This window comes from Corythoichthys intestinalis, chromosome 6 (genome assembly GCF_030265065.1).
Source record: "Corythoichthys intestinalis isolate RoL2023-P3 chromosome 6, ASM3026506v1, whole genome shotgun sequence".
NCBI classification, from domain to species: Eukaryota; Metazoa; Chordata; class Actinopteri; order Syngnathiformes; family Syngnathidae; genus Corythoichthys; species Corythoichthys intestinalis.
The window spans coordinates 42,629,217-42,656,798 of NC_080400.1; the positions used below are offsets into that span (position 1 = coordinate 42,629,217).

Below are 27,582 nucleotides of genomic sequence, written 5' to 3' on the forward strand. Positions count from 1 at the left end.
GGCATCATCGGTACCCTCTGCGTGCGTAGAAGCGTGCTTTCTCTGCCTGGCCTGCCTACCACCGAAAAAGATGGCGGCCTGTGCGTTACGTAGAGGTTTGCTGAGCACTTTCAGTAAATATAACAGTAATAAACACGCACATAGAATTATAAGTTTGGCTGACAGCAGATTCGAAATGTATAGACCACAGTTGGAATGCCGAGCGTGCGGAATATACGGAGGGGCTGAGCAGAGGAGGCTCATGTCGTCACGGTAAGCTTCAGTCAGTGTCCTACTGTAATGCTAACAAGCTAAAGACATTAGCTATAATCGAGATATGGAAAATCTATGGAACTGTTGTCAAGTATCAACATATACGTGCAGTAGACACACACACCCAAACAGGAACATGGATGTCTACAAAATTGTGGCGTCGCTGTCCTTTGGCATTCATTGGCAAATGTCCAGCGTAGATTTTGTAATAGTTGGTCGTCCGTGATCGGAAGAACAATATTTCTTCTGCTAACTATTTTTTTTTTTTTTTTTTAGTTTAATCCGACTATTAGCATGCTTGTTTTAGCTGATTTTAACATCCCCTACAACTGTTGCTAACCCCCTGAAAGAAAATCCTACATTGGCCACAGAAGTAACCTAAAATTAGAAATAATAATAAAATCGAGGCTACGTGTGAATGTTGGTAGAACACAATTGAAAAAAAAACATTAGGTAGGCTTTGATAGAGATGGTAATCTCGACCAAATATTTAGGGCAATCACTGCAATCAAACGATTTTTATACTTTTTCAATGAGACGTATGTACTTCTCAGGAAACAAAACAAAGTTACCATTGTGTGTTTCATGAATTTATTTTTTCAAGTGATTTGGTTAAGCCAGCATTCAAATGTCTCATTTTTAATGGGGTCTCTTAAATGTGGGATGAAATTAATATAGCCTACCGTATAAAAATGATTAATCCACACAGGCACAGGTAGAATATGCAAACTCCAAATATGAATGTCAGAGCTTTGATTTAAACCCAACTTTTGAACTATGCCCCGCTGCTCTGGAACTCTCTACCCCGTGAGCTACGTAACTTGTCTTCCCCCTTTTCAAATCCAGACTCAACCATCGGGTTTACATTATAAATGGCCCGGTGGCCCAGACATACTTTTCAAACAGTCAGGACCACCAGAATGCTCCCACCACTGGCCCGGTGGGACAAGTAAAAATAATGCGTTAATTTAAAAAAATTCTTACTTCTTATTAGGAGTGTGACAAAACATCGAAATGGTTATATATTGTGATACTTTGTATCCCAAAAGGTTATTGGTATGCTCCTGCCAAGAATCGAGATACCGTTTTGAAAAGGTGTCAGTAGCCACGTTTACATGCTGACTTTTATTCATACCGATTCAAATCATTCCGAATGGAAATTTCACATCAGCTGTTTACATGTCACTTCATCTATTCCGATCCAGCGTTTACATGTGACTGCCTTTATTCCGAAAGGACGTTTGACAACTGCCGTCTGACATGCGCAGATTAATCAAAACAAAGCGTCACGTTGCAAAACATGGAGATCGATCGTCAGATCAGCTGCTGTTTTAACTTTTCGAGTGGAAAAAAAACTTCAGAATGATACGCCGTTCATTTAAAAAGTTGTGTGGGTGCGCTGTGCGTGTGCTTGGAAGCCATGTTGCAAGTGACGTTACTTACGTCACCGAGTGACGTCACCACGTCAGTACGGAGCATGCGCAGAAAGAACGCAACCAGACACCATTCCGCTTCCCTGTTTACATGATATAATTTTACTTCTAATCGGTTTGGGAAAAGGAATATTCCACCCCTGTGAATCGGAATGAAATTCCATTCGGTTTGGGCCTGTTCATTCCAAATGAGGTGTTTATATGGAACACATTTATTCGGTTTGAACAAATATTCCGATTGTAATTGGAATATTTGGCTGCATGTAAACGTGGCAAATGTTTTTAAAAAAAAAAAAAAAAAAGAACCCATAAATTGCTACCAAAATCTTCCACCATAATAGTGTGTCCCTGAACTCTAAGGCTGCATTGACGGTGCTCGATGCCCAATCCATTTAGACGGGGAACGTTTGTTCATTCGAAACCAGAGCATTCACAGTCATTCTGTCCGATTTTCAGGGCATTTACAGGTCACTTGCTCTTCATTTTAGGGCATTTACAGGTCATTTTCTGTTGAGTTTGAGTCACTGCCTATTCATTTGGATGATTCCCAGGTCATTTCCTGTTCTGTAACTCAAAATAAACAGGAATAGACCCATAAAATACCCCAAAATCAAAAGGAAGTAACTGAAAATCAACAGGTAAATGACCTTAAATGGCCCAAAATTACCTCATTGGCTGCCACTACCGGCCATAGAATAGAAACATTCGTTCATTCGCTGCCACCCATCCCACTTCAAACGGATTGGATGTCTGCTAGTGATAAACTCATTCCAATTCACAGAAAAAGCTCGTTTTTACTGTTTTTTTGTTGTTTGTAGAATATCCTAGAATGATTTCCTGACCAGTGTATCGATAATCGTTGTATCGCCATATCGTCAGATCGTTATCGTGAGCTTTGTGTCGCAAATTTTATCGTATCATGAGATATCAAGAGGTTCCCACTCCTACTTAATATTAATTCCCAGTAGTTCCGTGTTTTGATGATATTACGTTATCCCAATCAAACACAAACTTTACAATCTAGGCAGAGGCTGTTGCTCTCCGTGGAGCGTAAACACACCTCGTTTGCTCCCACGTGAACACACACAACCCGATTACTAGTGCTGATTGATTGTTAGTATTTCAATACCACCCAAACGTCATACTACATGACAACATGTTTCTGAAACCCTCAGCACCCAGTCAAGCACCAGGGGGAAAAAAGACCACTCAAGAAAGAGAAAGTCACAGAAATTTAGGGAAAGCTAAATCCAATATGAAAAGAAAAGGGAGAGACTGTTTTCAGCCCCAGTGGCGAGACCACTGGAATTGGCTCGGCTACGATGAGACAAGAAACGAGGTATGCAGATCAATGCCCACATATGCAGGCAAGTAAGTTAGAGAAAAGTTAATGAGTATGAAACCTATGGTACAAACATAACGTGGAAATTCATCCGCGTGACTATGGAGAAAATAATGTCGTCATAACGACAGTCGTTAGCCATAGTTCCAGTGGTTTTGAACTTCAAAAGCTACTCCGGGCTAATTTCCCTTATTATGTTGTCTACCCTTAGGACGCTCACATGTCCCAACACTCCTGTTGTTATTGCATACGTATCCAAATAAAAGCGTACGTTTCACGAGTCTTTCTGAGTGAATGAATGAAATATCTAACTGGAAGAATAATCTTGCTCTGAGTATAATGATAACTATCGTACAGTGAGATTCCCATATCGTGACACTATTCATAACTTTTGCTTAATACATTGTCAATCAATTTTGGATTTAGGCTGTAAAGACAGTATGAGAAAAGAGTACAGCACTCTTAATTCGTAGAATCGCTTCATTTTGTACTTCCTGTTTTCATCTCTATGTGCGTTAAGACTTAAAACTAGTTCGTCCTGAATTTTTGCTTGATGCTGCCAAGTAGGAAAAAAAGTCATTTTACTGCCATTGATTCTAGACATAGTGGCTATGATCCCATGCCCTTATAGCGGGGAAGGGACATTAACTCCATGATTTAGTTATGATGCATACAATTTGATCATCATTAATGGATTTTGAACAATGAGCAAATGAAAATGTTAAAAAAGCATGTTTTCTTATTGTGTTACCGCTGTCTCATTTGAATACAGTATTTGTAATGAGTCATGGACAGGGTTTCCCCTAGGATTTTTTGAAGTTGTGGTGGTGGAGGGCTGCGTTGGAGTCGGACAACTGCCGCAGCAAATTTGTTTCATATCATGACAAATTAGATTTTTTTATCATTTATTTTTTTCCAAATAACAAAGATTTGCAAAGTTTGCATCCTTAATTTTCCGGGACTAAAACCAAAATTAAGGGAAATCAGCAATAGGTCGTCCATTTATAGTCAATGTGAGGCATGCTGCAAGACGGTCCCCCTTTTTCTCAAGTCTGTCTTCACCTACACAGGAATAAGAAAAAAATTAGATCAAGGAAATGAATACACTCGAGCATCTCTAACTTACATTGTACAGTTCTGTACAATGTACAGTTGACCAGATGTCTTACTCCATTCATTGCAAAGAAATCTTTCACTGTTCACCATTGAGATGGGCACTGTCAACGCAATGGCCGACAGTTGGCTCAAGCGAGGGGAAAGCACTCCCCATTCATCAGTCTGTGATGCCATCTTCAACATCATGCTGACTTGGTCCATATTATGAAACACGTTCAATGGATTACCCATTTGGATTTAAATCAAATATGTCAAATATACATTAGTCAATCCAACTTCATTTCAAACTGAAGTGTCTTTGTGGGAGTTACTTTTCTGATTGTTGGTACAAATTCACAATGATTTGTTTCAATGAGATGAAAAATACTTCTTTCAGTGCAAATACGCCATCTGTTTTGTAATTTTTTGGGATAAGGAATATCCCAAGTTATATAACCTTAATGAACCTCTTTCAACACCACAATTTAAGGTAAAATAATACAATTAGGATTATTAAAAATAATAGGTGCACAATTCTAAACACCTTGATCTTTGTGGCACCGCCACGGCTTGAACTTTGCCATTTCTGTCCATTTTGGGTCTCAGGTAGATTCCCCGTTTGCTTTTTTTGCTTAGTTGAGACTTCTCCTACCCTGGACTGTGCACCTTCCTGATCTGCATCTCCAGCTGTGATGTTGCCTGATTCAGATTTTTAAAACGTTATCTCAACAATAAAATACAACACTTGCCATAACCATTTGGTTATTTCTACTCCTCCGGACGTGAGCGCTAATACTTTCGGAACTGAAGAGCACCTGGGAGCATGAGCCCTATATTCCAAAATATTTAATTAGCCTCAGATGCTAATTAAATATTTCGGAATGTGACGGTCTAGATGATCACAACAATAATGGTCATTTTGTTAGCGGACCCTCGTCCTCAGGAACTTTTCTCTTTCCAAAATGTTGTACTTCAAAATACTCATCTGAAATTACAATGAGTGACATCAGCGCCGAACAAACGCTATGGTAGGAATAGTGTTGTATCGGTCGTGAACGATTCCGTGAACGAGACCAAAATAATCACCTTCTGCACTGATTCGTTCTATGAAGTTGGGATTTGTTAGCTGCGTGGGAGGGCGTTGGGCAAGCGGCAGCGTCTTCTGACATCGCACACGACCAATCAGACGCCAGCCTCATCGCGGGCAGGGGAGGGAGCGGAAACAGAATCGGGGTGTCTGTCACTCACTTCCACGTGTGGCCAATAAGCAGCCAGTGTGCACGCAAGGCGGCAAGACTGAGTTATGTCACTTCCCGTTCACGTACTCGGTCCTCTGGCTCCTGACGGAGCTTGTTGCTAACTTGATTTTCCAGTCATGCGGTGAACGAGTCAAAAAATGAAGGTAATCCGGAGCAAAACACCACACAAACCTAGCGAGCATGGTTTAGTGTACTACTTTTCTCAACAGACTCGGGACTACACATGATAACATACTATCAAATTTACAGTAGTTTTAAACACTTTCGCGGGTAGCTATGAGGCAAGCAAAAGCTGAGCTGCGGTCGCGTGACGGCAGTGCAGGGGGGAGAGAACTGTCATTGTATGGAGGCGTCATGGCAGCGATATTTACCTCATATGTGCACAGAAAAAAGAATAGTATGATCACCATAATACTGATTTGCAATGAAACTGTATATACATGTCCATTTTTTCCGAGTGTTTTATTTTAAATTTTTTTTCGTGTCAGAGCGTGTCGGGTGTTGGTTGGTTTGACAAATTATGTCCATCCATCCATCATGTGCTACTCAAGCGCCCAAAAACAACGCACGCGGGTACGGGAGATGTCCCAGTATGTCTACATTTTTCTTAACAGACTAATGAGAGTAGAAAGGCGACATCGTAAAGAGCAAACAATTATTTCTCGTCAGCATTTGACGATCTGAGATGAGGGGACGACAGGGGAGCTGACCGGATTATTTTATTTATTAATACCAGTGATATGCAATGAAACTGTCTAATATCAAAATGTAGTATTGTTTTCATTTCAGAGCAACGCATTTGACAACTAGCTATTTACACTTTAGTTTTGACAATAAATACCAAAAATAATAGTGATGAGCATAAAAACAAAACCACAACAGAGCGTGAGGTCAATATGATGTGTTAGTCGTTCCAAATTTAGAAATTAAACTTTCGGTTTATTTTTATTTTCGTGACGGGAAGCATGCCGCGTTGGCTGGTAGCAGCAGCATTGTATGTGATCAAAATCATACTAAGAAAGTCCGTGCGCCCCCGACCCCAAACCTCCGCTCCCCCCACAAAAGGAAAATGTTTAACCGTGTCCTAAATTGGAATGCAAGCACAAGCCATGACTTTGATCCCATAGAATTACGACAGACGACGCGGAAGTTCCCCCTCGTTTTGCAGCAGCGGGAAGGAGACGAGGCTGGGAAAGCAGAATGATATCGTCTGTCACTCATTTCTGAAACTACGACGAGTTAATTGGGAGCCTGTGTGCAAGAGCGGGAGGGACCAAGCAATGTCACTTCCCGTTCAGTTATACTGCGAAGCAATTCTTGGGTGATTTGTTCGCAGTCTTGGGTGATTCGTTCGGCAACGTCACTTCCCGTTCACTAACCGAACGATTCATTTGGGCGGGGAGGGGAATGAGGGGGGCGAACGATTCGTTGGAACGATTTGTTTGAACGAGTCTTTTTACTGAACGAACTGGAATGGATTTGTTTCCTCAAGTGAACGACAGATCCTGTCACTAGGTAGGAGTAGGACGCGACGATTCGGGTCAAAGACAAGCCATAAAGAACTTAAATATTACGTCAATGTCAATAATAAGGTCGTTTTTACAGTCTTAAACCAGAAGTACATCCATTGACTTCAAAATGCCTTTCTGTGAATTTTTCTCCTGATTTCCATCTCTGCGCCGAGCTGACGTACTTAGCAAGTCGCAAGCTTTCAATAGGAGAACTGATGCTGACAAAGGGTGTAAAGGAACAATTTGTATTTGATGTGCTATTTCAGACGACTAATGGCAAATAGTGCATACAAATGAGTTACATACAGTATATTAATTTAGACGTCATGTTAAATTATATAAATTATAAAATAGAATGGATCTTTAAATCTTTAAAAAAAAAAAATCATTTGCAAGGCGTGGCGGCTTTTATTTTGGTGTGGCGGTGCGCCACGATCGTTTATATGTAGGCGAATCTGATGTACTTTCAGAGGCTTGGCCAAAATTGTTATTTTGTGCAACCCCATTATGCTATATAGGGTTTCTGTTGTTCACTATTAATCACGTAAATGTAACCCATATTATGTTGTGGCAATGGTGGATGGGTATTGGGTAGGCATTGAAAATGTTTGTTTTACTTTGACATATGATATTTGCTATCATTTTGACCTAGTTTATTGCTGCGCCAAAGAATTGTGTATTTATTATCAAGTGGAATGAAAATAACCTTAAACCAACGGTGTAATATTAAAATAATCCTCGGTGGTGTCTGTTGTAAAGATTAGCTTTGTAGGGAGCCGAGAAGTATGCATTTTTTTTCCAATTTGAAGGGACCAGCTGTTGTTGTCTCTGCGTGTCTGGATGCGTAAGTTTGTTTGTGAAGGTGCAGCAGTGGAGAACTAATGGAATTTGTGACATCTGACAAGTCAAGGTGCCCTGCGCAATCTTGTTAAAGTTATGATTGAGATCACAACTGTACTATTGAAGGCACGATTAGGAAGCAGGATTTACCCTCTTGTAGGGATTGTGTGGATTGTTTCTTTAAGAGAGTAAATTCTTACATAAAACAAGGCTAAATTGTGGAGTTGTGACAAAAAAAAAAAACAATTCGACCGATATCTGTTCATTAGGATAAGAAATACAAATGTATTGATAGCCAGATCCCCAGTCGATACAAAATGTAGTAGTGATCTAGAGCTACATCGATTGTAGAGTTGTGAATCAGCCATCGCAAGGGTAGAAATTGATTGTCCATAGTATCACATTGTTTTTCAAAACCTGATTGGCGCTCGCATAACAGATGTGAGCAAGGAGGAAGTAGTGGCATAACTGCAACCGTGGATCAACTTCAAAATAATAGCCTTACCAAGTACTGCTTTATTTTACACTTGCTATAGCTCTATTTGGCGTCGGCCGTACTTTCCCAGGCCGCTGCCGCCCCTCCAACATCAGCTGGTTGCCGACACAAGGGCTTAGCTCATCGTTTACAGCACTCAACACATGACCAACAACTAAAACAATGACACCGGTTAGCAATTAAAATGTGTTAGCTATTAGCATTGTGTTTTAGGGCTGCAGTTATCGATTATTTTAGAAGTTCATTAATCGATGAACTACTTAGTTCGAATAATCGAGTAATCGGATAATGAACATAAAAAATTTAAAAACCTGAGCTGAGCCTCAAACGGTACAAAAAAATAAATAAGGATCTATGTACAACAAAAGAACAATTGGCTAACTTACATATAAAAAGTCCGCTAGTTTAAATGCTATAAAATCCTTTTTTTTTTTTTTTTCGTTCTCTTAACAAATGGTTCAGACACATATTCCCACAAAAACCGGCTAAATATACCTATAAACTATAATATGAATGTATTTTTTTTTTAAACTTTAGCGCAAACACAAACTTAGCTTAGGTTGGTCTTAACAGGGAGCAGCTGGATTTAGCCATGTGAAATGAGGCAGACTAGAGGGCAGTGTATCCACCCCAATCAATTAGGCTAGATGCAAACACTTTCAAAACAAACCATAAGAACGCCACTTTAATTAAACGAATACTCGAAGCAGCAGAATTTAATTTAAATATTTTTTTCTAATCGAATACTCGAGTTAATCGATTAATCGTTGCAGCACTATTGTGTTTACACAATGTGCAAATGTTCCGCCACACGGTTGACGCTAACAACATGAATTAAGCCTGTGTGATATGACAAAAATTGGTATCATGATAAAATTTTTCTTATCAGTCGATATCGATAATTATCACAATATTTTTTTCTTTCAAATTTTAAGTTTGACTTTTGACGCTGACTGTAAAATGACAAAATCAGATGCTGCTTTAACCAATCTTTAATGTCAGAAAAAAAGATCAATGGATGGTGACAAACTAATACAGAAAATTTCACAAATATGAGGGACATTGCACATGAGGTAATCAATGCACAGCACTGCACAAAATATGCGGTAGACATGCAATCCCAAAAAATTAATAACAATAAAAAGACAAACTGTTTTTTTTTTTTGTACATTCAGCAACTTGTTAACATGTCACTTTCACTCCTGTACTGAATACCCTCTCAGACACAGTTCACGTCGCACCAGCGCCCCCCCTTCTCCGGTGTTCTGGTATTGTAATTACAGTTTAAATCTATTGGCTTTTATCAAAGGTTTGAATTATTTCTTTTAACAAAAATTATTGTTATTGTATTATCGTCCAGGGTTAATATGAATCGTCACTACTGGGCATGTGCACATGACAGGCCAATTCAAACAGGCATGAGAAGCAGCCGACAGAAGAGGAGGAGCTTTTTAGAGAAAAATGCTTTTTCCAACTGATGGAATCCAGTCGTGTCCCTGTAATAGCAATGTAATGAAATGTAAGCAAGCTTGTAAAATTAATATTATTACTTTTTTTCCCAAAGAGTAATTCCCTCAACTTCTCATTACTTGGGAAAGTCGTTTTATTATAGTAAGGCATTACTTACACCCAACACATCTCGAGAGTATAAAATGGCCCTAATGCCTAAGATTCCCAACCCATAGACTTCACTATCAGATCTTGAAGTATGCATAAACATCAATTCAGTACAGTGAACACTAGAAAAGCCTTTTTTTTTTATTTCTGTTTTATTTTAAAGACACAAGACTGGCTGTTTGTTGGACAGCAACGTTTTGGAACTAGAGAGGCAGCTAAGAGCTGAAAATTCAAATTCTCCATTTACACCATCATACAGTGTCCACTCTTTGTGTTTGTCAGATTGATTCGTACATGTCAACAAGTACAAGATCCAGGAGGGCAAGTGTTTGGTGTGCGCATGTACCTATTTACAAAGCATCGCCAACAAGTGATGGAACATTTTGCAGCTTTTTTTTTTTTTTTTTTTTAATGTACTTTCCAGTCAAGATGTCTTCATAACACATGGAGTTTATGGTATTCACCTACCTTGTAAAGAGTAAAAATTTGTGTTACTTCCCCAAGGCAGTATTTAAATAGGTGTGTGTACATTTTTTTTAATCATTAAAAAAGGTATCAAAGTAGTAAAAGGGTCTAAATTCCTTTTGCTACTTCTTGACAATAGACATTTTATCTGTGGTGGGTATGGGGGTTGAACGATGCGCACTATGTTTACTATACATTATGTAGACACGCATCCTCGCTTGTTGCACCTCCAATTATTTCGCGAGTCTGTGGTAACAGTGAACGGAAAAGTAATCATAGTAAAATCTGCCCACTATTGGTATGGAGTGCGCATTAGAGTGTAATGAAGTGTTCAGTGCTCTCTTCAACAAGAATTGTTTTGATGATGTCTGAATATGAATGTTTTCGAAATACTGTACCGAACTACTCACTTCATGAATGTTATTTTTTCTAGAATACTATAGCTTTTACTTACAGTACATATTACTCTCACTCCCAAATGATCCTCATGAAGCCCAAAATTAAATTGAAATTGACATCCCAAATCGGACTGCGTATTGACGTTGCCTCTATTTGGCAGGAACAGGCCTGAAGGGAAGATTTTGGAGACAGTGGGAGTGTTTGAGGCTCTGAAGCAGCACGGCAAATACGAGACGGGACAGGTAACTCACACTGCGGCTCTTGTAAAAGCGCTGCGTGACCATCTTAGCTCATGCTTCTATATTTTCTTAGCTTTTTCTCCACAGCGTCTTTGGCTATCGAGGTATTGTCTTGTTTCCATGGCACGCCAGACTGTACGATAGAGACATCACACCACCTATGTCTGACAGGTAAATCCCTCCTGTTTTACTGATTAGTCTTTAGTCTGTATCCAAATTTTTTGAGTTTAGACGATGTGTTGCTGTTGAACAAATACGACCCACATTTCTTTGCATTTCTTTCAGCAAACCTGAGCCTCCTGGTGCCCATGGCTCAAAGGAAGTGAAGGGGAAGACTCACACTTACTACCAAGTTCTGATTGATACTAGAGACTGCCCTCACATTGTAAGTCACTGTGTTTAGGCAGTCTATATATCTTTCATTATAATTACTGTTTAAGTTGATTTTTTTTTTTTTAAATTAACCAGCCTTGTTTCGCTGCTTGGGTAGGCAGAATGGTAAATTTGAGTGTCTTTAATTGCTGGAACAGTTTTATTGTGTCACAGGAGAGTTTGCTATACTCCCTTTGTGGTTGTTTATATTATGTTGCTGCTAGTTTCATTCAGAACCACAGAGGGATTTTATTATTTCTCCAGAAAGAATATTCACTTCATAATTCATTTCAGCACCAAATCAAACTAATAACAACTAGAGGTGGTAATCTCTGGGCACCTAACGATTCGATTACGGTTCAGAGGCTACGATTCGATTATAAATCGATTATTGATGCACCCCCCTCCCCCAGCTATTAGCTACTTTTAACGTTTCGTACATTAGTTACAAAAATTGTACAAAAATCCTCTCAGGCTTAAATAAACGACTATTTCAGAATCAAGTTTACAGTTCAAAACAGTAAATAAAATGCTCAAGTCCCCATTCTGTATCAGCAGCTTGAAACTACATTCAATTAATTTAATGTTTTGAACCAACCGTTAAAGTTGCTCCCGTTATTCCATAATTTCCCTTCTGTCTACTTTCGACATGAAAGTTTTCAAACTTTCATCATTTAAAGATGGATTCAAGTCAAGATTTTGCCGTTTTAGGAGTATTTTAGATAAAAAGTTAATTAGGTTCGCATGGAAGGTTTGCTACAACAGCCTTCAAGGCAAGTCTACTGCTTTAAAATGGCGGCTGTTTACCAACGCCGGTAAGTCTGTCATTTTGCATCTAGTTTTCTAGACATGTGCTGCTAACGCCGCCGAGTCTGTCATTTCGCATCATGTGATATCTACCGTATGATTATGTGTGCATAGTTTGTAGCGGCTGTCGGCAGCAGTCAGGTATTATTGTTTTGTTTTTGTTTTTTATCTAGCGGCATGAGTTGAGCTAGAGCCATGAGTTGAGCATTGTCATTACCCGGGTAATGACTAGCATGATGTTTACTCTCGGTCCGTTCCTCATTGCGTCCCGAAGACCGCGCTGACTGTGATTAAGTTTCGCTATACAGTACTTTGCGTGTTTCAATAATCAGAATTTGGATGTTTGTGAATTGTTCTCGAATTTTCCACGGCTGAATCGCGAATAATCTAAGAATTTGAAATTTCGCACACTTCTAATAACAACGTGTCCAGTTGTTGTTTACATGCATCAAAATGCACCCATAAAATGCTATATTGATCTAGTTTATTTTCAAACCGCAAGCTAATGAACCATGGTACCCACCTACTTACTGTTTTTATACATTTTTATTGATGAATGTTGGATTTTCGTTGCATGTCATAGTCTCAGAGATCCCAGACGGAAGCGGTGACGTTTCTGGCCAATCATGACGACAGCCGAGCGCTGTACGCCATCCCAGGTATGCACTCATCCCATCCCTCATCTGTCTCGCACTATTTGATAAAAGTCTGACCATCAGCAGCTCTGTTAAAGACTGAGAAACTCAGCTTATTTTAAAATAACGAATGTACACTATTTTTATCTATATTTTCATCAGGTCTGGACTATGTGAGCCACGAAGACATCCTACCCTACAACTCTGCAGAGCAGATCCCCATCCAGCATGAGCTGTTTGAACGCTTCCTCATGTATAACCCTGCCAAATGTAAGCACTCAACTCCAGTCTTTCTTCAGTCATCTAGATTCATTTCTGTTTTGTGCATTGCAGTGTACTTTCTCAAGATGTGTAACTTGCTCATGTGTCCCTTATATTTTAGTTGTATTGTTCCTCCTCGGTTAACTTTTCCTTCTCTGCCATTATAGCTCCTACCTTCATTGCCAGAGACACCCTAAAAGCATGGCAGGAGAAGAATCACCCTTGGTTGGAGCTCTCAGATGTCCACAGGGAGACCACAGAGAATATTAGGGTCACAGTTATCCCCTTCTATATGGGCATGAGGGTAAGTAAGCACATTGTACTGTCAATGCCCCCCCACCCAATAATGGTCATGTTGGTGTTCCCTGTAAGACCATTTTTTTGGAGTCTGTTTTCATAGAGAAAACCTGATAGTAATGCATTTTAATTGTGCTTCTATCTCTTTCTTTATTCAGGAAGGGCAGAACTCTCATGTATACTGGGTGAGTTTTAGGATAGAACATTAAATAATAGTACATACACCGGCTCACCAGATAAACTCTTTATGTAGCAACTTCATTATAACTCCCCCTTGTGTTTAAAAAAACAAACTTCATCTCCAACTTCAAATCCAACTGTGTATACTAAAAAACAAAGCCAAAGGAGTTTTTTTTTCATTGCTTCACTCAATTTGATCTTTACAAAAAAGTTTGACTTGACCAATGTTTGTGTTTGTTTACGTTTTTGTTATTCTTTGTATTATACTTGCATGATGTGTTGTGTGTTAACTGTGTGCCATCCTGTGAAGTGGCGATACTGCATCCGTTTGGAGAACATGGGCAATGAGGTGGTTCAGCTACGAGAGAGACACTGGAGGATCTTCAGCCTGTCTGGAACCTTGGAGACTGTCCGAGGTCGCGGCGTGGTGGGCAGGGTCAGAGCAACTCACTCACACTCTCAAACTGACACTCAAATTTTAACTGTAAAGTTGAGTTTTTATCACTCAGTAGGAAAGGGTGAAGAAATTATGCGTGTACCCACTATCAAACCAGACAAACACCTTGGATTACTACCACAGCCTGTTTACAGTCTTGCCATAGTGTGTTTGTTGTGTTTTTACAGGAGCCAGTGTTGTCTAAAGAGCAGCCAGCGTTTCAGTACAGCAGCCATGTCTCTCTACAAGCCCCCAGTGGTCACATGTGGTGGGTTTGTGTTCTATACACGATCTAAACACCAGAGTTGTGTTTGGTTGTTTTCTTTAATATCACTGCTTTTCTGTTTTATACATTTAGGGGAACATTTCGTATCGAGAGGACTGATGGCTCCCATTTCGATGTTCGCATTCCTCCATTCTCCCTGGAGAGCAACAAAGATGACAAAGCCCCTCCTGCAGGCTACACTTTTTAACTGCGAGTTGCCGCCCCACCGTATCATTACCTCTGCCTTCAGTATCAGAAAAATGAATCGGGTTAAGGAAAGGAACTACATAACATTTTCTACATCTTCCAAATGCGCACCAACATATCTTCCTTGTTGAGTGCATAGATCTGGCTAAGTTGGATGGAAAAAAACAGGGATGCATGGATGATGCAGAGCAAGTATTGTTTGGCATTAAAAAAACTGAAATATTGACCATTGAAGCACATCAGATGTCTTCCCAAAGACAGCACCTATATTGACTTGGATCTGGTGTTATTGAAAAACTACTGTTCCAGTGTTTTGATTTCTGTTTTCCCTGTTAAAATTTCTTAACACGACTTTTCTATTCAGCTATTGCAATTTTGAAATAGAGATGTTTGAACAATTTGCAGGATGTTTCACACTTAACATTATTTAACAGAAAAAAAACATTACCAAAAGAATTTTTTTTTTCTTTTCCCAGATTGATCTTAATATATGGTCTTGCAAATGTGTGAAACACAATCTTCAAACTCTTCGGGGGGGCAGTGAAATAAGCTATGCACTCTGAATGTGGCAGCGGTGGTCAACTTCTACATTGAGTACAAAGCAGGGACCTAAATATGTGCACGGATTTGAGATGAGTCACACTCCGATACAATTTTTGTTTGAACGGAGTGCAAATTCACCCTCTGTGAATTACTGAAGTCTAAAAAGAGTGGAAATTTTTACCTGTTGTGAAAAGAAGCAGTGTTGACGCTTTGGTTCTGTCTTTAACACCTGAAGTGCGCCATAGATGAAGTGAGCAAGGGGCAATAATGCTTCTCGCAGCATGTGAGTGTAAAATGGCGGTTTTCATACTTGCAAAAATACAGTGATGTCTGCTGCTTGTAGACACAGAAGACCCCTATATGACTTTGACAGAGACTGAGTCGAAATTCCCTAAGCAATTGCGTTTTTTGATAAGTGATTTGAAACTTCTCTGGTTGGAATACTGTAAATAGGAATGTAATTAAAGGCAAATATGTTTTGAAAATATTGACTGTTGCCTTTTCTTATTCGTGAACGTAATGTGAGACAACCCCTGTATCTAGGTAACGGAGAATATTTTTGCTCAACCCATTTCCAATTCACCAATTCGTACTGTAAATGTAGTTTTTGCATGTACATTTTCTTGCTGTCGAGTTCATTAATTGATACGCCAAAGCAAATCTATCCAGGTAGAAAGACTTAAATCAGGTGCAGGGCCGGCCCAGGCCATTTGAGGGCCCTAAGCAAAATAATGCAAATGGGCCCATATTTTTGGCCCACCAGTTCGTCACAGTGTACTGTGAAACCCATACATGCAATCCAACCCATGCGTCCATATTTTGTATATTAATCAGATTTTGTTGCACTGCATAATTAAAACCTCTCACCCCAAATGATTGTCAGTACTTACAGTAGATAGCACCTTTTTCTAAAAGAGGAAAGAAGTTACGAACTTTTATTTTTTTAAGCTTGTAATCAAGTATCAAAACTCACAAAAGTCAAATTAAGCAAACTGTAGTAAACAAAATAGAATATAAATTAAACAATTGCCAGATTGGGGGGCCCCTAGTGGTGCTAGTGCCCTAAGCAGCTGCATAGTCTGCGTATAGGCTGGGCTGCCCCTGATCGGGTGTCTCCAAACTGGTCCTCATGGAGTTCCAACTGATTGAGCACAGACAGTTAACCAATGAGGTTTCTGCTAAAACAAGCAGCACCTGAATGCAAACAACTGATTACACCGATAAGACACCACATTGGTGAAAAGGTGTCGCCTTGTTGGAATGATATCCTGCACTCACTACGGCCATATGTGGAATAGTTTGGTGACTTCTGATTTTATTTTATTTTTTGGGCCAAAAATTATGGCAAGAGGCTCAAGTTATGAATTCCTAAACATTTCAATTTAACGTTGCAATTTTACTCTTAAAAGTCATACTGTTAAAAAACACACTGGAGATGACAAAACAAGCTACACAAATTTATTTGTATGCACAATTCAACACAAAGTGGTCCAAAGTGCTTTACGTCACATAAAAATACAAGAACACAAAATGATTCCTAAGTCACATTAAATCATCAAGACTGTTGAAACACGAAATACAAATAATACCAAAATATGAATGAAAAGCAAATGTCATATAACTTGAAATGTGAACTATGTGGGCAGTTTTGAGTACACTGTGGTAAATGATAGCATTTTTAGCCCTGATTTAAAGCAGCTAACGGTTTTAGCACACCTAAGACCTTCAGGTAACATGTTCCAGAAGTGAGGAGCATGGTAACTGAATGCTACATCACACAGCTTGGTTTTTGTTTTTGGAACACACAGCAGACAGGTTCCAGACGACCTTCGGGGTCTAAAGCCTTTGTAGGGGTCAAACAAATCAGGCATGTATTTTGGTCCAAGGCCATTTAAGTATTTTGTAAGCAGTAATAAATTACTGCCATTGATTTTGCGTGTAGTGAATTGTTTTGCTTGGTTTTCACTCAAAAGTTTACAAACTACATTGCATTTTATTTATATTTCTTAATACAAATGTGCTTTTTATATACGTACACACTTTTGAATTAAATTACAGTTATTTTGGATGGCGAGATTCTGATATCAGGTGAGCAAAGAACATTCTGCGATTGAAATCAAAGTCACAAAAAGGAAAAAAAAACTGCACTTCATTATAAAACAAGACAATTTGGTGTAGATTTTTTGTTGTTTTTACTTATTCAACTAGATAATCCATTTCTGATTCCTCTGTCAGGAGTAAAAATCTGATTTCGATTCATTGATATTTCCACACAAAATTAACACATTTTCTGGAGCAAAGTATTGACATCGTCATCACTCAACATAAGTAATAACATGAGGTGAAAGTGGCATTATTTCCAGAGGAATTTCACTTACTGTGTAAAAGTAGGGAAAGATTTTTGTGTTAGCGGACAAGCTAATATTTTCTGAAAATAATTCAGTGTTTGTAAGCGATTCAGAGAATGAAACAGATTTTTTGTCCGTGTCCATGTGAACTCGGATCCTCTGTGGTTTCATGGGTGGATTCCAGGGTCCAAATTCGCCATCAAATGTTTTGTATTCACCATCAGTAAATCCAATGAGACAATAGTCCATTTTACCTGGTAAACAATGCTCCCCCCACGCCACTCCAAGTAGCCACCCTGAGTTGTCTCCCAAATCAACGTCCCACATGTGTTTTCTTGAGTCCAAAGCACCGCCAAGAACAAAGTACAACTTGAACCTCTCGGGATTGTTTGGCCGAGGCTGTACTTTCATAAAATTCAAACTGGTCAGGTCTTCAGATAGGTTTAATTCTGGAGGGGCCGTGTTTGGGTTCAGAATGACGGGGCTGTAGGAGACCATTTCCTTCATTCGTTCCCACACGCTGAACTTAAGGTTGCCCACATGTTTGGCTTCATCCAGCAGAGCTCCTCGGAGCAGCCTGGGATTGTTTGGCATTTCTTGGGTTCTGGTTATCACTGTCTTGAGATTATTCAAGAAGGAAGCGTGGTCAGATATCAGAAGTTCCTCTGTGCATCTGATAATTTCCAAGAGAGTGGCAATTTCTCTGTTGAGAGCCAGAATCTTCTCCTTCATTGTCTGACTCTTTACCCTCTCTTCCTCCCTGACAGCAGACAACTTGGCCTCCTTCACAGACCACAGGAAGCGATGAAGCTCCTCAAAATCTTTCTTAATCTTGCTTTCAACCTGCTCCCTCTGGACCTTGATGTACTCTGCTTGTTCGGTGCAGTTTTCTCTACAGTCACTATATTCCTTTAGTCTTTGTTTGGCATCCTGCAGGTCTTTTCGGAGTTTCTCTTTGAGATCTGGTAAAGCTTCATCGACAGGACAGAACTTGTGGCCAGCGTGGATTCTTGCATCTTTGCAGATGTGGCACACAAGCTCATGGTGGTTCAAACAGAAGAGTTTGCGTTCTTCATTGTGAATGGTACAGATGTCCTCTGACTTCACTGAGGCTCGTGAAAAGTTGTCAATCAAATCTCCAGGTGCCAAGTTGCAGATGTCCTCTGACTTCTCCGTGGCTCGTGAAAGGTTCTCACACAAATTCCTCAGTGTTAAGTTTATAAGTGGATTCATCGACGCAAACTTTGTCCTGCATACTGGACATGATCGATCTTCCCTGTCCCACCACTGCTGCAAACATGCGCGACAGAAGCTGTGACTGCATGGCAGTATGACAGGATCTTTGAAGATGTCCAAACAGGTCGGACATTGGAGATCTTGGTCCACTCTTCCAGCCATGGTCCTTTTGAATTCACAGCCTTAGTGTACAAGGACGGAATGTTCACTCGCTGGAGAGCTGCAATTCTTCTGCTTCAGTGATAAGTTTAATGATTTTATTGTCCTTTTAAGGACAAAGTCAACGTCCACTTCCTTCTTGGACTTGTAATGATGTACCTTTCTGGATTATTATTTTAGTAGAAGTGACATGATGCAGATGCCAAAGGGAAACATGGTGCGAGTGTCCATGCCTGAAGACGTTCAGGTATACTATATAATCACACTTACGGTATCACTTTGAGTGTATATGAAGATTATCCATTCATTTCAGAAGGTTCAAGATGACAGTGACTGAATTATTTACTATCCAACTTGCTGGGTTGTTCTTTTATTGGACAACACGTGGATTTATGATCAAACATTTATGGATTTATTATTTTAGTTGAACTGAACCATTGCAGGGGCCAAAGTGCAACATGAAATAAAGAGAACTTCATGACTTATCATGAGGTATCATGACATGATAACTTCATGAAGACATTATAATCACTAAGGCTATAATGATACGCATATCGAAATTACGAAACTCAGAGTCGTAGTCCATTCTCGTGGTGTGAGATGTTAAAAATGATGTTATACCTTCCAGCTGAGTTTATAACAACACGCGATCGCTGACTGTCCACTGCCAGACAAAATGGATTGGATGGAATGGATTACCGTCATAGGCACTGAAACATTCAATGTCAGCCATTCCCAAGCAAATTAATTTGAGATATACTGCTGCCGATGGCAGTAACTGCGTTAATACTGAAAGACTGAAATTGCTATACATTTTTAAATAAATCACTATATCTTAAATTTGATCAGTTACGTATACAGCATTCAAAGTAATAACACTTTGGAAGATCATTTGTGTTGTTTTAAGTCTGACTCCTATTTTGAAATCATTTTTGGGTGTACAGTCTAAACATGATCTTTGTTTTTCTGGAGCAAATCCATTTTTGTAAAATTTCCCCTGCAAATTGCGATGATTATAGCTAGGTGTTTGCAAACCTTGCTAGAACTGGCTACATCTGATACTCTACAGAGCACGAGATTGACACTAGCTATTGATAAATTACCGGGGAAAAAATGCTTTTAGTGATGTGGGCCCCAACGGGGAGAAATTAGTTTCCTGATCACCTGATACAGCACACCAACTGCAACCCTACCCAATCCATCCCTACTGCTGATCCTGGATAAGTTTAAGGCTCACATCTCACTCAAGGCAGTAGAAATACCCAAGAATAATGGTATTGTTTTGCTGACACTATAACCTCACACATCCTCCACACATATAGCCCAATCAAGCAACCGTGTATAGCCCATTCAAACGCAATATCGCCAGGCTCTTGATGGGTGGATGAGAAGTAACCTTGAAAAACAGTCTCCACCTACCAGATTGCTGACCTTTATGTCAGCAGTGTCACCACGCAAAATAACCTCTGGACTCCGTTCTACTGGGATTTTCTCGTATAACCGTGAAGTTTTCCTTGATGAAGCGTTTGCACCATCCATGGCATCAGACAGGTTAAACCCTGAGCTGCCGTCTGCCACTGCAGACAATCACGATGGCCACACCCCTGAAATCAATTCATTCGCTGATGCTAGTGCACCCACTGCACATGGTCCATATTGATGTTGCTCGTCAACTGACTCGGATGTACAACATGATCCTAGGCTATTTGAAACCTACAGTGGTATGAAAAAGTATCTGAACCTTTTGGAATTTCTCAGATTTCTGAGTAAATTAACCATCAAATGTGATCTGATCTTTGTCAAAATCACACAGATGTAAAAACAGTGTCTGCATTAACTAAAACCACCCTAACATTTATAGGTTTTCATATTTTAATGAGGATAGCATGCAAACAATGACAGAAGGGTGAAAAAAGGGAGTGTGAACCCTCTGCCTAAGGAGACTTAAAGAGCAATTGAAACAAATTTTTAACAAAAAATTTATGTCAGGTGTGTGCCCAATCACTGATGAGTGGTTTAAAGCTGCCCTGCCCAGTATAAAACACACACCTGCTAAGAATTGTCATGATGAGAAGCATTGTCTGATGTGCATCATGGCTCAGTCCAAAGACCTGCGATCAAGGATTGTTGATTTGTATTAAGCTGGGAAAGGATACAAAACCATCTCTAAAAATCTGGATGTTCATTAATCGACAGTCAAAGAAGTTGTCTACAAATGGAGAGAGTTTGGCACTGTTGCTTCTCTCACAAGGAGTGGCCGTCCACCAAAGATGACTCCAAGAGTTCAATGCAGAATACTCAGAGGGGTAAAAAAGAACCCCAGAGTGTCTGCTAAAGACTTACAGAAATCACTGGCACAGTCCAATATCTCAACGACAACGATATGTAAAACTATGGCCAAGAATTGTGTTCACCGGAGGACTCCACGGAGGAACCCACTGCTGTCGAAAAAAACGTTGTTGTTTGTTTAATGTTCGCAAAAAGGCACTTGGACACTCCACAGACGTTTTGGCGAAATATTTTGTAGACTGATGAAACCAAAGTTGTATTGTTTGGGAGTAACACACAACGTCATGTGTGGAGAAAAAATGGAATAGCTCACCAACATCAAGACCTCATCCCCACCGTGAAGCATGGTGGCGGGAGCATCATGATATAAATATTAAATGTGATGGTTCACTTACTTATTTTTCCCCCTTCTGTCATTGTTTGCATACTATCCTCATTAAAATATGAAAACCTATAAATGTCTGGGTGGCTTTAGGTAAAGCAGACAGTTTTTTCATCTGTGTGATTCTGACAAAGATCAGATCACATTTGACATTTGATTTTATGCAGATATGTGAGAAATTCACAAATCTGCTTGTGCACGAGACTGCTGTGTGATCTCAACAACCGCACAATGGAGTTGCTTGACTGGACGCTGAGTTCACTGGACAGACTTTTCTCAACAATGCGGCCTACTCCTAACCAACGGCCATGTCCGGCCAACACCTTACACTAATCGACAACATTGCTTAAGTGCCATGCAATTAATAACTTTTGGGAAGATAATTCATGTGAAAAAGGAAAAGCTCATTGAGTGTGATGTATGCAACTCTATCATGTTTGATTGTGCGTCTTTAGCTGTATGGGGGACGGGAAAATGATAAGCATATGCTTCTCCCGTCTGCCCTTGTCTTTCTTTGGTTCTTTCTTCCTTCGGGCAAATCATATCACATTTTGCAATTGTCAATGATACCGATGTTGATGACAAATATTTCATTCATTCATTCATTCATTCATTTCATTCATTCAAATTCCAAAAGGTTCAGATATTTTTTCATACCAGTGTATGTGTCTCCCTGGAAATGCTGTACTACTTCGTCTTTCAGAAAATAAACTCACGAAAGTGTGTGAAGAAAGATATGCTAACCGATCCTCTTGAGAAGCATGCAATTAAAAAGTCTCATAACAAGAGGAAAAAGAGGAGTCCGAAAAAGCAAAGTAACAAAGAAAAGAGAAACCAAAAAACAGAAAGCAACCAAAAAAGCAAATCAAAGTTCGCTGCTCTAAGAACAGTGATTGCAATTGTGCCTCTTGATTGACTAATAGAAGTCTGAAGATGAAGGTAAAGGGTGTGGCATATTTCTACTTCAACCTGGAAGACCTTGAGGAACCAAACAAAAACAGTAACTCCTTATCTTTCTCTGTGTTCTGCAATAACCTTCAGGATTGTACGGTAGTTGCATAGTATGACAGCAGACCATTGTTCTAATCCAGGATGGTTTGTCCAGTCAGTGTTGTTATTCCAAGGCTGTTCTAGCTGGTTAGACTTGACCTTCACGGTTCACACTGACCCCCAGATTGTGTTCTATAAATAATTTAAACGGGTTGACTTGTTTGTGCTATCTGATTGTGTTCAGTAAACTTTCATGTTTTTGGGAAAAAAATTTCAAATGACCAAACCCCATATTTCTGTTGCTAGTACAACATTCGACACACACAATATGTGGTTAACAAGCTACCTCTCTGGATTATAACTACAGCATTTGTTATTGATGTTTCAAGCAAAAGGGTTATTTGATCAATTTAAAGTTTAGCTCCAGTTGGTTCTCAAATTACCAAATCAATTGTATTAGATTGCACTCTACCACTTGGTGTCGCCACATGTTTGTGTCAGACCATGGTCAGAGAGTTGTGATGATACTCTATTATTAAAACAGACTGTAGTTTGTGCTCTAGAAATTTTGAGGTTATGTCAAACAAGGAGTTCTAAAAGTGCTGGTTCAACCCCTTTAAGTTAAAAAAAAAAAAAATTACCTGGTACCTTTTGTCACCATGTACCTGACATCCTTGTTTGTGCAATGGCGTTAGAATATTTGGAAAGTACAGATTTGAATTAAGGTATTTTAAGTTATCACAAATATTATTTTGGATCGAATTCATATTCATTGGAAAATTTGCTATCGTATCAAAATAAAACACTTAAATGTTTTAAAAATACTTTGGAGGGGGAAAAAAGGCTTGATTCTATTTCCTGGTCTTGTCACTGGTAGTTTGTTGCCAGGTGGAGTTTATGGGGCTGAATCAGAACTGCCCATAGAGTAAATTAGCCTTGCTTACCACGGCCACTGCTTTTTAAAAAATTCGGGCAGAATTTTGTTATGATCATTTATATACATACCAGCACATTAAATTCCTCATGAATTGATTTTTTTCTGTTTTTTTTTTTTTTTTTTTTTTTCTGAAAAAGTGCGTCATATTTAAGAGGTACACTTGACAGCCTGTACATTTGTTTTTTAACTCCACATACAGTATTAGGGATGCCAAAATTAATTAATTAATTAATTAATTAATTAACCAACCTATTGGGAACTAATTGCAGTGGTCTTTGCCCAGACTCCCTTCTTTTACTTTTGTAAAACGTCTTGTTTTAACACGTGGCATTAGTTCAATCTTGGCAGGATGGGTGTGGCAGACCTGGAGTGCGCCTGTTTTACCACTGCACCACTGCTTTTAAGGAACGGCCTGGGCAGCAGCAGGTGGGCTATGATTCTGCCAGTAATATCCAGTACTTCTTTTTTTTTTTTTTTTTTTTTGGGGGGGGGGGGGGTAGTGATTTTTTTAAGTGTTTCGTTATTTCTGCTTTTGCCATCAGGAGGCCCACCCAGCAAAGCCTTCAAAGTCACCTGCCACAGCCACTGACTGACTCATCATCCCAGCCAGCTGCTCAATACCTTGCCTTTGTTAAATAAAATCACTTAACTCTTCATCTGTGTCCTTGTTGCACATTGGTCCGCATCGACTTTGCCTACACTGCCTTGACACTAATAAATTATCTATTTTGAACAAACATGGCTGGCAGCGAATGACCATTGATTCATTCGCTGCCAACCCGCCGAATTCAACGTCTATCCAAGTCAATCGCAGCTAATTATCTATTAATAAATTTTCTCTTACTCAGTACTTTAAAAAGTAATAAAGAAGTAAATATTATCTTTAATTTGAATGTGTATTATTTCAAATAAAAAACATGAAAACAGTGCCTTTTTGTTCTTTGTAAAATTATATTTAAAAACAATTATTTAAAAGTTTTTTTTTTGTTATAGTTTTAACAAAAGGATAAAATTAAAATATCCTTTGATATCTGTTATTCTTGATGACTGCAGATGATCATATTTGTAATTAATCAAAATGTGATACAGTGAAGAAAATAAGTATTTGAACACCCTGCTGTTTTTCAAGTTCTCCCACTTAGAAATCATGGATATGTCTGAAATTTTCCTTGTAGGTGCATATCCACTTTGAGAGAGATTATCTAAAAAAAAAAAAAAAAAATCCAGAACACACAATGTATGATTTTTTTTTTTAAACGATTTGCTTGTGTGATACAGCTGCAAATAAGTATTTGAACACCTGAGAAAACGAATGTTAATATTTGGTACAGAAGCCTTTGTTTGCAGTTACTGAGGTTAAACGTTTCTTGTAGTTTTTCACCAGGTTTGCACGCACTATTGGAGGGATCATGGCCCACCCCAGTCAGGTTTCTGTGCTGTCACTCAGAAACACAGACTTTGAGCTCCCTCCAAAGCTTTCCTATTGGTTTTAGGTCTGGCTAGAACCTTGTTATGCTTCTTACAGACCCATTCCTTGGTGTTCCTGGCTGTGTGCTTCATGTCATTGTCATGTTGGAAGATCCAGGCACGAACCATCTTCAATGCTCTGACTGAAGGAAGGAAGGTTGTTCCGCAAAATTTCACAATACAGGGCACCAGTCATCCTCGCTTTAATACAGTGCACTCGTCCTGTCCCATGCGCAGAAAAACACCCCTAAAGCATGATGCTTCCACTCCCATGCTTTACAGTAGGGATGGTGTTCTTGAGATACTAATCATAATTCCTCTTCCTCCAAAACAGTTAGTGGAATTATGACCAAAAAGTTCTATTTTACTCGCAACTGACCACAAAACTCCCACGACTCCTCTGCATCATCCAAATGGTCATAGGCAAGCTAAATACAGGCCTTGACATGTGCTGGTTTAAGCAGGTGATCCTTCCGTGCCATGCATGATTTCAAACCATGACGTCTTAGTGTATTACTAACAATAACCTTGGAAATGGTGGTCCCAGCTCTTTTCAGGTCATTGACCAACTCCTGTCGTGTAGTTCTGGGCCGATTCCTCACCTTTGTTAGGATCATTGAGACCCCACGAGGTGATATCTTACATGGGGCTCCACTCCGATTGAGTCTGACCGTTATGTTTAGCTTCTTTGAGTTTCTAATGACTGCTCCAACAGTGGACTTTTTTTCTACCAAGCTGCTTGGCAATTGCTCCGTAGCCCTTTCCAGCCTTATGGAGGTGAACAGTTTTGTCTCTGGTGTCTTTGGACAGCTCTTTGGTCTCGACCATGTTACAAGTTTGAGTCTTTCTGATTGTATGGGCTGGACAGGTGTCTTTATGCTGCTATCACCCTCAAACTAGTGCATCTGATTTAGGATAGTAGATGGATTATGGAGTGAAGGTGGACTTTTAATAAGGGGCTAACAAGTCTTTCAGAGTCAGAATTCTAGCTGATAGACAGGTGTTCAAGTACTTATTTCCAGCTGTATCACACAAATAAATTGTTTAAAAAATCATGCATTGTGATTTCTGGATTGTTCTTTTTAGATCAGGGGTGTCCAAACTTTTTGCAAAGGGGGCCAGATTTGGTGTGGTAAAAATTTGAGGGGGCCTACCTTGGCTGACGTCCTTTACGTAGAACAATATATTTAAGCAAATTTTAGCAAGCCAATCAGTGTGTCACATTTGCTTTATTATTTGTTTTAATGAATAATTTAAACCATCTCGCAACTAGCCTTTGTGGCGTTCTCTTTCGACTCTCGGACTCTTGCGAAATACTGCTGCTGTGAAATTAAACTAGCTTCAAGTTGCTTCATTTTCTCGCTGCGTATCTTTCCTGTAATCTTGTCCTACATGTCAGCGTGTCTTGTTTGGCAATATCGCCTCACATTGAAATCTTTAAAAACAGCGACCGTCTAGTTGCAAATGAGCCAGACACAGGTGTTGCGTATTTTAGTGAAGAAATAGACCAATTTCCACCTATCCTTGAAGCGTCGGCCGTCACAGTCAAATTTCTTTTTATTTGCTGATTGTCACCATTTTAGAAAATGGAAGTAATGGGTCACACGGGTTAATGTTGCTTAGCCCTTGAATACCTGCAACATGAAGCAATTATCAGAGAATCCCAAAATTTGAAAAACAAGGTCCTAATGAAACCTTTTTTTCAGATTTGTAAAAAGAAAAGTCATAATCAATATGTGTAATAATCGCTCTAATATCTATAACCCATGGCAAATTTTTTTTTTTTTTTCTCATGGAACCTGCAGATGCATGTGTTGACTTGCATCCATCATTTATTTTTTTTTTTCCGAAAAGAAATGTCAAAATTCTAAATTAGTCTCAAAATAATGAAATTTTAGGTGTATCAAATGTGATACATTTGGCAATAAAGGGCTAAAGTGCTGCTGCCTTTTAGTGGGTAAATGAGCAGCATTTCATGTGTAAGCTACTTCATATGCTGGTTGCAGTCTGTGTGCGGGCCAGACATTATTGATTTTATGACAGAGGCTGGGGGCCGGATGAAATTTGACCACGGGCCGCATTTGGCCCCCGGGCCGGACTTTGGACATGTCTGTTTTAGATTATCTCTCTCACTGTGGACATGCATCTACGATGAAAATTTCAGATTCATCCAGGATTTCTAAGTGGGAAAACTTGCAAAAATAGCAGGGTGTTCAAATTCTTATTTTCTTCACTGTATTTGTAAACATCTGGTTTTGCGATGGAAAATAATTGATTAAATGACAGTAGGCAGGTACATACGCACATTTACAGTCAAAACTGAAAATCCAGGGCACTAATAAAAGAATATAACGTGAATAGATAACTAATTGTAAAAAGAAATCGCTGTTTAATCAACAGAGTATTTCTGTTTTAATTTAATTTAAAAAAAAAAAAAAGTTTTAATTTCACAGTAAAAAATTTAAAATTGTAATATTTACATACATTTATAAATAATTTTTAAGAAATATATATGAATGAATATATATTTTAAAAATACAAAAATGATTTAAAAAAAAAAAAAAAAAAAAAAAAAAAAAAAAAAAAGAATGTTAATATTTACGTTTTTTAAAAAGACCAAAAAACTGTCACTTGGCCTGTACAGAATAAAAGGTTTACAGTGTGAGATTTTTTTTCTTATGACCAAAAATAGTCACTTGTTCTGTAAAAGGTTAAATGTCTTTTCTGTGTCAACTTTTGAAACGCAGTCCGCTGTCCCTGAAAGGGTTAATGAGGCAATAAACTGGAAACTTGGTGGTGCTCTCCGCCTTGAGTCGAGGCAGT

The 27,582-nt window shown here is 39.1% G+C and overlaps 2 protein-coding genes across 3 annotated transcripts; one reads left to right on the plus strand and one right to left on the minus strand.

The window, feature by feature from the left end:
• The first annotated feature begins 15 nt into the window (after positions 1-15).
• Positions 16-15,440, plus strand: poldip2 (polymerase (DNA-directed), delta interacting protein 2). 2 transcript variants are annotated; one of them, XM_057839634.1, is made up of 11 exons: positions 16-252; positions 10,870-10,951; positions 11,022-11,119; positions 11,234-11,333; positions 12,711-12,786; positions 12,925-13,032; positions 13,191-13,327; positions 13,479-13,505; positions 13,811-13,936; positions 14,125-14,204; positions 14,295-15,440. In XM_057839634.1, the coding sequence occupies exons 1-11, from the start codon at positions 71-73 to the stop codon at positions 14,407-14,409; spliced, it is 1,131 nt and encodes a 376-aa protein (XP_057695617.1). In that variant the 5' UTR covers positions 16-70; the 3' UTR covers positions 14,410-15,440. The 2 variants fall into 2 exon arrangements, with proteins under 2 accessions (XP_057695617.1, XP_057695618.1); XM_057839635.1 differs by having other exon boundaries at positions 17-252; positions 10,876-10,951.
• A 1,826-nt stretch (positions 15,441-17,266) lies between these two features.
• LOC130917076 (E3 ubiquitin-protein ligase TRIM39-like) lies at positions 17,267-18,697 on the minus strand. The gene has a single exon (XM_057838161.1). The coding sequence runs from the start codon at positions 18,695-18,697 to the stop codon at positions 17,267-17,269; it is 1,431 nt and encodes a 476-aa protein (XP_057694144.1).
• Positions 18,698-27,582: the final 8,885 nt, after the last annotated feature.

What these genes read in the sequence shown, in the direction of transcription:
- LOC130917076 (XM_057838161.1), bottom strand. Translation starts at nt 18,697, where the DNA reads ATGGCTGGAAGAGTGGACCAAGATCTCCAATGTCCGACCTGTTTGGAC.
- poldip2 (XM_057839634.1), top strand. Translation starts at nt 71, where the DNA reads ATGGCGGCCTGTGCGTTACGTAGAGGTTTGCTGAGCACTTTCAGTAAA. An exon ending in AGGAGGCTCATGTCGTCACG is followed by an intron (nt 253 to 10,869) that starts GTAAGCTTCAGT and finishes TCTATTTGGCAG; the next exon opens with GAACAGGCCTGAAGGGAAGA. An exon ending in ACACCACCTATGTCTGACAG is followed by an intron (nt 11,120 to 11,233) that starts GTAAATCCCTCC and finishes CATTTCTTTCAG; the next exon opens with CAAACCTGAGCCTCCTGGTG.